This window comes from Rutilus rutilus, assembly GCF_951802725.1.
Source record: "Rutilus rutilus genome assembly, chromosome: 2".
NCBI lineage: Eukaryota > Metazoa > Chordata > Actinopteri > Cypriniformes > Leuciscidae > Rutilus > Rutilus rutilus.
Genome location: NC_140210.1, coordinates 12,443,110 through 12,452,620, shown reverse-complemented (window position 1 = coordinate 12,452,620; position 9,511 = coordinate 12,443,110). Strand labels below are relative to the sequence as shown.

Sequence of the window (9,511 nt, the reverse complement as noted above, 5' to 3'; positions counted from 1 at the left end):
ACAGTCTGGGGACACAAGTTTGGGAGATATATAGGAAATCAGTGTCCTCAAACATCTCTAAAGCAAACTATCTTAGTGATTTGTGTGTGTGTGTGTGTGTGTGTGTGTGTAAATTATAAATTATTGTTGTAGGGGTACTCTCCTTTAAGTCAAATTGGGTAAAACTGGGCCTGATGAACATTATTAAGGAATTATTAAAAAACAAGGGCAAAAATCTGACTCTAACACATTCAATATCATTGATTCACACCGCAATAAAAAAACCGCTAGCTCTGTCCATTTGTCATAAAGTAGGCCTAGTCGTAAAGTCATTGCACATTTCAATTTAGGACATTTATTCTGTTAAAGACAACAATTACGAATGGCCCTTATTAGCTGTTGATTTAATTTTGCATTAAATCAAAGTGTGTAGTGTACAAATTATTGTTAGGCCTCTTATTATTCCATTTTCAGTAATTCAATTTAAATGTTTACTTTAAAATGGAAAAAGTTTGGGTAGAAATGTAAAACAAAATAAAAAAGAAAGAAATAAAACATTTTCAGTGTCTGCATGATTTTTTAAGTGTTTTGTTACACAGAGATAGCTCTTATCATAACATAACGATTAGTCTTTACACCAGCAATACTAGAACATGACCACTATAAGATTTAAAAAAAAAAAAAAAAAACTCCTAAATATACTTGAACATAATATAATATAGCTTACTATATAACAAAACTTAAAATTAGCATATATTATCTTAACTCGAAGACAGTGTATTACTGAACATACTAGAAGATATCAAATATAATTCAAAAATAATAATATATATATAAATATAAGATAATTAACAAAAATTACAAGATGATAATGTATTATAATCTATACTAGAAGAGAATGCACAACCAACTACACTAGAGAAAAATATATCACCATGTTCCTTCGGATGTAATGCAGCAGTCAGAGAGAGCTGACTATGCAGAAGAAATAGCCGGGAGTGAGTAGACAGTCAGTTTTCTCTTCCCGGACAGCCAGAGATTTACCCCGCTGCTTCAAACTACCCACCCACTTTAGTCCCGCTTCAGTCCCGGTGGAGTGTCTTATACGAGCGGATCTGGAACAGCGGAACCAGCGCTGGGCTTCTGGATCCACCGAAACTGCTTATATTTCAGCCAACGTGCTTCTTTCGCTTTACTGAGACCCGGTACATGCGAATGACGAGAGCGCAGAACTGACTCCGTTTTTTTAAATCAATGTTTTCCAAACGATAAAGGACTGTTGTTCTCGTTGTTCCCAATATTATTGTCGGTTTAAAACTGAAGGGACAGACATAAAGTTTTGAGTGAGTTTAGATAGATTTGCGTAAAGAAGAGAAGAGGGAAGAGGAGAGAGTCCCCCCACATGAGGGCGAGATCTGACTGAACTTCATTCTGCCATTCACACAATATGAAGAAATGGTGAGTATGAGCGATCAACAAATGAACACTTTACAATAACTCTCATTAATGGCATTAACAAACAGTACTATACAGTATAGCGCTCATTACGATCACTACACGTACACTTAAATAGTTACAAATGTCATGAAACTTAATACAAATAAATCTGGTAACCGGTATGACTTACTGAAGTTTATCGAAAGTGTTGGTCAAGAAGTTTAATCAGAAAATCTACCGCCTTGAGCATGTTTACAAACTTGCTTTAACAAGCAAGTTAAAGATAAACTGCCTTACCTGGGGATTTCTTTCATCTCAGTTTTTCCTCATTACATAAAAAACACTATATGAGTGCACAAAAAATACAATCATAGAACTAAATCAAAACGTTAATAGGTTATGTGTCAAATAGGTCCAATTTGATAAGTATCATCTATACTTTTAACTCATCCACAACTATAATGGATACATATAAAATATTTAACATACAATAACAGAATTTATGAATAATGTAATATAGATTTGTTTGTTAATATCCTTTAAAAAAATATGGTGGAAACATATCCTTGAAGTAAAATAAAATAACTTCACACAAATGTTTATGAATTGCAAGACAAAATTATTCAGCTTTCAAAACTGGTTTTAAATGGCAGTAATCATCATGATTTACTTTCAATGTATTTTTGTACATTAATCATCAAGCAATACACAAATGCAACCAAATTAATTCATTAAAAAATTCTTTAAATTATTATTTATGTACAACCTGTTGGTGATGATTACAATATTTTCTATCATGCCTGTTTTTTTTTTTTTATCATAATGTTTATTGCTTTTGTTTTTCTGAAAAGAGAGAAAGTGATTTACAAGGGCAGGTGAACACTGAGGTATTTCACTCCCAGTGAACGCAGAGACAAGGAGGAGATATCACTGAATATATGCAATTGGAAAAAAAAATCTCCCCGTTACTCTACTTAAGGATTTATGAGATTGGCGCTTTAAATTATTATTATTATATATTTTTTTGTCCTAATCTCAGCGGCTGTCTGTGATGGGGCACAGTTGTTCAAGTGCTGCAGTCAAGAATGCCAATTTGCATTCCAAGAGTGTCATTTGATGACTTTTATCTGCACGGCTCCCCGGACTTTTCTGGACACTTAACATTTCATCTGCTCCATGTCAAGAGTCAAACGCAGTTATGTCCCCCTTCTCTATCTCTATCCTCCTTGCTCTCTTTCTCTTTGTCTTTCTTAGTTCCATCTAATTTGTTCTTTCAAAAAAAAAAAAAGACCATAGGTTCAGGGCAGGAGTATGGGAGAAATGAGAGGGTGTCCGAGAGAGAGGGAAGGAGGAGGTAAAATGAAGAGGTGCTTTCATGTTGCAGGCGCAGTCTAAGGCTGAACTTGTCAGTTGTGCTGGTGTGATTCTCCAGGGGCCTTGGCAGAGTAAGAGGGTAGATGATGGTTAGACGGTTCAATAAGCGCATGGACAGGTAGCCCATAGTGACGTCCCCCGGAGACATTGTCTTAATGAAGAGCAGGTCCACTTAGCCCTGTGTTCTCTGACCCTCTGCCTACTCTCCACACACACACACACACACACACACACACACACACACACACTGCTTATTTGATCTTACAGCTCTCTTGAACCTCTCTGTGAGTTGAGTTGGTGACGCATGTAAAATTGAGTTTCTAAGTAGAAATGTAGGACTACTTTAAAAATTATTGATAATAGTAATAATTTGTGCTCCTTGTATTAAGTCAAAAAAGAAAAGCCTTATACTTGTGCAACCTGTAAATGAAAAAAGTGGAATATAGAGCACTGCTGAAACTCATCCATGTCCACACTGATAGACAGACAGTATGTTATGGATGGATGGGGTACTGTAGGTGGGTACGACAGGTTGGTCATAACACCAGCAAAACAGTGAGAATACCTAGCCGAGAATAGTGTCACTTCTATGTAAAGAGACGGTTCAAATTTATTTAGAAGTTTTGTATTTATTTTGCATTTTCTCCTCCTTTGTCCGTCTGTGGATTCTTTTGATGGGCATTACAAGTGAATGTGTGGATGAATGACCTGAAGAAAAAGGCTATGAAATTGAACTAAAACACAGACAGTTATTTCATTGAGAGACCAGAATGATAATAATAAAAAAAAAATTTTTTAAAACATTGTGTTTGGTAGAAAAACTATGAAAGAAAAGCATGCGGATACAGAGACCATTTTAAATCTCATTTCAGTAATGAGAACTTGTTACAATAATTAGGCTTCATTGTTTATTTTGTATTGTATTCTGTATTTTCTAGCAACGTCACAATATATAGTTAGATCACAAGTGTTTTTAAACAATTGATCAGGAAACATCATACATTTTAAGAAATGTAAGATTCAAATAAAATACAGGGTTTTAAATGTATTGATTTCCAGAAGGATCATAGAAATGATGTTATGTTTGTTGTTGCATTTTTTTTTTTTGGGGGGGTTTTGTGGTTTTGTGCTGGTATGCACACAAGGCATCATTGGTAAAGTGTCCAACAAACACTTTTTCTTTTCTATTAAAATAGCAATTTTTTTTTTTTTTCTACAAGAGTACACGCTCTCTGTTGTATATCTGTGATTCTTTGCCAAGGGTATTTTGTTGCGGGATAGCTGTAAATGTTGAGGTAAAACAGAAATACTCTGGTGTGTCAGCTGCTAGAACTGGATTGATGACCTGAGGAAATGATAGTTTAAGGGTAACCTCTGCTCTCTTAAAGAACTAAGACAATAATTCACTTCTATTTGTGGAGTGAACCAAGCTGGGCTGGGGATGTTGTGGATCTACAAGCTAGCACAAAACAGAAGCCTTGCAGTGACTAAAGTACTCAGTGGGGAGGTGTATGATTATTGTGGGTGATTTATTTTTTATAGTTTATATGGAGGAACTACAGAATAAGATGTTTCACATTGTGTCGTACAAAATGTGCTGGAAACAATGGGATTTCCAGCAGTGCATTTGTCTCTTAATAAAAAAGAACAGGGATAAACCTGTTTAGCGATCCTGTGAGGTCCAAGGAAAGGTTTGATTAAAAAGTGTCACTTCTGACTGAGCTTGGACTAGAGCACTGAAAGAAATCAGATATGACAAGATAAGTGGTAGGTCTTAAATAAATCCCCCAGAACTACACAGCAGCACATGGCTACTTGAATGTATGAAGCTGAGCTATACTGTATATGTCAAATGCTAATTATTATTGAATTTTTTAAAGAAAATAAGTAAAATATTTAGTTTGTCTTTTTTTGACAAACTTTTTCTTCATTCACTCTGTGTATTATTGATTCTCTGTGGCACTTTGGCGTCATTTGATTAAGTTATTGTTGATGCTGGAGTTGTTAAATTATTATTTTTTTTATTGTTTCGTCAACCTTTTTAATCCTGTTTCCTAGTGTTTTAATAATTATTAATTTAGATACATGCTGTGGTTCTGACTTAGTTACTTTTATTTTGATTAGTTTTGCTGCCTAGTTTATTAGATGATTATTTACAGAGAGGTTGGGAAACATTTACCGCAGTATTATTTGTTACAAACTACTACTTTTTTTTTTTTTTTTAAGTGCAGTAATTTTATTCATATATACTTTTAATTGGTGATGTGTTGATAAATAATTGTATTCAAGCATGTGTGTATGTGTGTTTCGGTGTGTTTATCTGTGCGTGAGTGTGAGGAGAGGGGGACAGTGCAGCTTTTGAGCAGACAGAAATGCCGCGTCTCAGAGAGCTCTTTCATGTGACTATAGCATTCCACTAATGCAGTCACAGCAGCGATGCACAAGACGAGACATGTGTCCCGTCCTCCCTCTGCCATCAGTCTCATCAGTCGCTCTCGCTTTCTCTTTCTATGACCTTAACATTTATCAGAGAACCCTGTGCAAAATTCCTCTCAGCATCTGTGGAATGAGAGAAGCCAAACATGTTCACACACACACACACACACACACACACACACACACACACACACACACACACACACACACACACACACACACACACACACACACACACACACACACACACACGAACACACAGCCAAGAACTTTAAACAATAAAGCACACTGACTCTCACATTAACTCTAATTCTCCATTTTTGAGTCTCTTAGCACATACTGTTTGTGTATGTCTTGAAAAAGTAGTTGTTTTACACATAAAATGCAATGAATACTCTTATATTATAATGTTTTTGTTCCATGCCGTTTCTTTCTATCCATTTCATTAATGTACGCATAGCCTCTCTGTCTGAGATTGAGGGAACAATAACAAAACAGCCCCACTGTCACCGTTATTAGATTCCTGCTTTCTTTACCAGGCAACCTCATATTAAAAGAGAGAGAGGGAGAGGTGAGGGAAATGAGCCGTGGATAGAGTTTGTTGAGTGTGTCAAGGACATGTGCCACATGTTGATAGCTCTGAAGACCAGGGGTGAGGACGACACAGGGAGGGAGAAGAGGGGTCTGGCCAGACGACAACTCCGCTGGAGAAGTTTACTGATAACACAAACAGTTAGTGCAGGAATTCAGTTTTTAATAGGTGTCTAGAGGAAAGGGTGATGTTTGCTTTCACAGGAGGAACTTGTACACACACACACACACGTTTCTCTCTTATTCTGTATTGTAAAAAACAAAACAAACAAACAAAAAAGCAAATCGCAATGTACCTCATGGCCAAAAGGTAACAGTTGCCTAGTAATCTATACTGCTTTAATATCACTAAAACCTGTGCTCACTGACTAATTGGGACACTTGTTAGTCTTCTTGCCTTAAAGCTTTAATAAGACTGCATTTCATTGTGAAGAGTTCAGAAGTTTTTAACTATTTTCATCAGACTTTTGTCTCTAAGCTTTAAGAGCATCATTTCATGTTTCTCACTAGCAAAAGGGCTTTGGTGACATTCCTGATTGCGGCCTGTTCTTATTGTTGGCAGCTTTATACCCTCAAGACTTTGGTAGAGCTAAAGATCTTTCTTTATGAAGAACTATGGAAAACATTTCTGAATCTTTTCAGCAGGACAGTGTGGAAATGTTTTTTTTTTTTTAAGAAATACAAGAGGAATTATAGAACACATTCCAAATTTAATACAAGTTAAGCTCAGATTCATTAATTAATTTATTTATTTATTGTTTGTTGTAATTAACATAATGCCACAAATGTTGTGGATTGATTTTAACTTGCATTGAACCCGGAATATTCCTTTAACAGAATTAAATAAAAATGAAACTTTTAACATGACATTATTTTGGACCAATATAAAGTTCATAAATTGGTCAGTCAGTCAACCATTGTGAGGTTGGCATTACGTTTACTGAAGCTACTCCAATAGAATAATATGCTTTAGCACAAGAAACCATTGTTACAGATGCTTTGAGGTATGATCAATGTTCATGGATTCCATGAACAATAACTCTCCTATGTGATTGCTATTATTTCTCTGAGCCATTTTAGAGGATTTGTAGTTTTATGACTACAGTGGCATCATTATAACTAATGCCACCAATACAAGCTTATTCTGCTATTCATCTAATGATAAAACACCATGAGTATCCATCAATGTTAATATTTCGTTAAGCGAGTCTTGGTTTCCAAAAAGTTTCTTGCATTTCGAAACTACAGTAAATACTAATATCTTACCTGAAAATCCTTGGGGATAAATGCAATAAAAGCCATTTTTCTTTATTAGGTATTTTCTCCTGGCCCTCTCTTTCTTTCTCCTTTGCTACATGCCAGTAACCCAACACCACCAGAAACAAACGAACAGCTCTGGCACTAGTGAAAATCCTCAAAATGTTTTTCGCTATGAGACACTTTTTTAATTTCTTTATAGATATATAACTGTGTGCTATAGTGAAGCGAAGGCTGCTAATCGATATTATCTTATTGGGTGTGTGGTTTTGGTCAAATATCTCTCTTGGTTGTGCCTCAGGTGAGGGGCAGCAGACTAATAAAGCATGTTGTGTCTCAGGGGCAGAAGCAGGGATGAGTATGGATTAGTCAGTGTACCCTTCCTGTGAAAATACAGTATAGCTCAAATCTGGATCTCTCTCTCTGTCTCTGTATGGAAGGCTTTATTCATGTCCTAATGGAGCAGAGAGTCAGCACATGTCAAATAGAGATGAAGGGGGTCTGCAGAAATGCTCTCCTGCCTGTATGTTTGTCCTTGGTTAAGTCGGATTGCCTGTGGCTGATGTCTGAGGAAAGTTATGAAAGAAGCCATTCTGTTTAGTAGCTCTGAACTCAGAGATTGGGACACTGAACTATGCTTTAGTATCATTTATGGTGTATTTAAAGACAGCTTATTGTAAAGGGTTTACATATGTGTATTACTAAACCTTTATCTACTGAAAAAAAAAAAAAAAAAAAACCAAATGAAACCCAAAATGATCTAAAGGGTGTTTCTGAATGTTTTAACAATAATAATATATACAAATTTGTACTGTAATATCCAGGTTTTCCTGTTTTCTCTTGAATAAATAGATATGCTCAAACACACTTCAAAAACAGCTCAGAGAGACAAAGAAAGAAGGGGAAGTGAGACATAAAGTGTGCCACTTGCAAGCCAAGCTGTTATTACAGTCTAGAGCACCCTGTCATAAATACTCATAATTAGATGCTTCCAGAGACCTAATAATTTTACCATGTAACACAAAGTATCTTGAGTGGCAGAGTCACTTTCCTCTCTCCTCAGTTTTATTTACTGCTGAAGTGAGCCTGTAGTCTGTTTCTCCTTATAACTCGCTAATGGAAGGGTTGGTTAGTACAGTAGCTTGGCTGATGGCACCCTATATGATTTCTCCTTTCAGTGGTGTCATCTGAGCAAGTCCTGTGTTCATGTTTTCACATGTAAACGCCACTCTGTTCCACTCCAGTGCTTCAGACCTCTTTTATGAGCCTATGAAAATTTCAGCTGCTTTTTTGACGTTAAGAAAAAAATCAGAAAAGAAAAAAACACGTAGCCAGCGCTGCACAACTCTTTCTTTTTTGGACAAAGGACCTTCATCAAATATCATTCAACCTAACAAAGTGTCCTTCATACCATTTTATACTTATTTGCAAGATGTAAGTTCATCTTTCAGATCTTACTGGCCAGGAAGGCTACATTAATGTTAAGAGCATATTGGTATGTTAGCATTGTGCCTTTGTACCTTTCATCCAGCATGTCTTTGTGAAGCATTAGCTGAAGCAGTCCAGGAGTTCTCCCTGTCTCCCACATCAAAGCTTCTCACATCTTCCGTCCAGGTCCTGCCACAGTCCAACTAGTCTATATAATGCCAATTTTTGAGTGCAAGTTTCAGCAGCTCTTCTCAGCTCTGAGTACATGGAGCATGTTTAGAGTGTCACCCAATGATGATAGCAGTTGGTCCATATCATTCTTTTCTGAGAAGAATCACTATAGTGTCTACTATGGTATGGAACATTAGACCATGGTTGTGGCTCAAGGTCTGCTAAGCCAAAAGTATGTTTCATTTGTTCGCTTGAAACAGGTTCTTAGGTTCTCAGTCTTCATATCCAGTCCATGTATGCCTACATCATTACCAAAGCTACCCATGCAGATAGATTGGTTATGTTTGGACACACACATCTTATTTGATCACTTGCAATTAATAGTGAGGACAGTCTGCCTGAAAAGATATGATTTGAGAAACACACATAGCCTTAGACATTTTTCTACTATTTAAAAAGTACCAATAAAGACAACAGAAGGGGAAGGTGAAAACAATAAAAATGGATATGTGAGGTCAGAACTTCAAAGCAGAAGGAAGTTGTAGTGTGCATGTATTGAATATGAGTTCATGGTAAGAGTACACTGTAAAAAATGAATCATGAGTCTTGTAATTTTCATTAAAAAAAAATTGAGGTGATCATTAAAAATATTATGTAGCCTATATTTTATTAAGAAAATTGTGGTTCAGTGTTTTATTGAAAATATTGAGAACATTTCACTAATAACACCTAGAGATGCATTTTCCTATTTTTTTAAGGAAACCTACACAATTTTAAGGCTTGAATTGAGGAACTGATAAACCTCATAAAATTAAGGAAAAAGGGCTACCTATTTATT

At 36.0% G+C, this 9,511-nt stretch overlaps 1 protein-coding gene across 3 annotated transcripts in view; it reads left to right on the top strand.

Moving 5' to 3' along the window:
• The first annotated feature begins 940 nt into the window (after positions 1-940).
• bnc2 (basonuclin zinc finger protein 2) overlaps positions 941-9,511 on the top strand; it is a 252,884-nt gene continuing 244,313 nt past the window's right edge. For 2 of the 3 annotated variants that reach the window (XR_014626443.1, XM_084401643.1), the window contains exon 1: positions 941-1,437. Coding sequence is in view for 2 of the 3 variants with exons in the window: in XM_084401643.1 (XP_084257769.1) it covers positions 1,435-1,437 (3 nt within the window). In the remaining variant the exon portion in view is untranslated. The remainder of the gene's footprint in view (positions 1,438-9,511) is intronic. The other variant, XM_084401645.1, reaches the window with a different exon arrangement.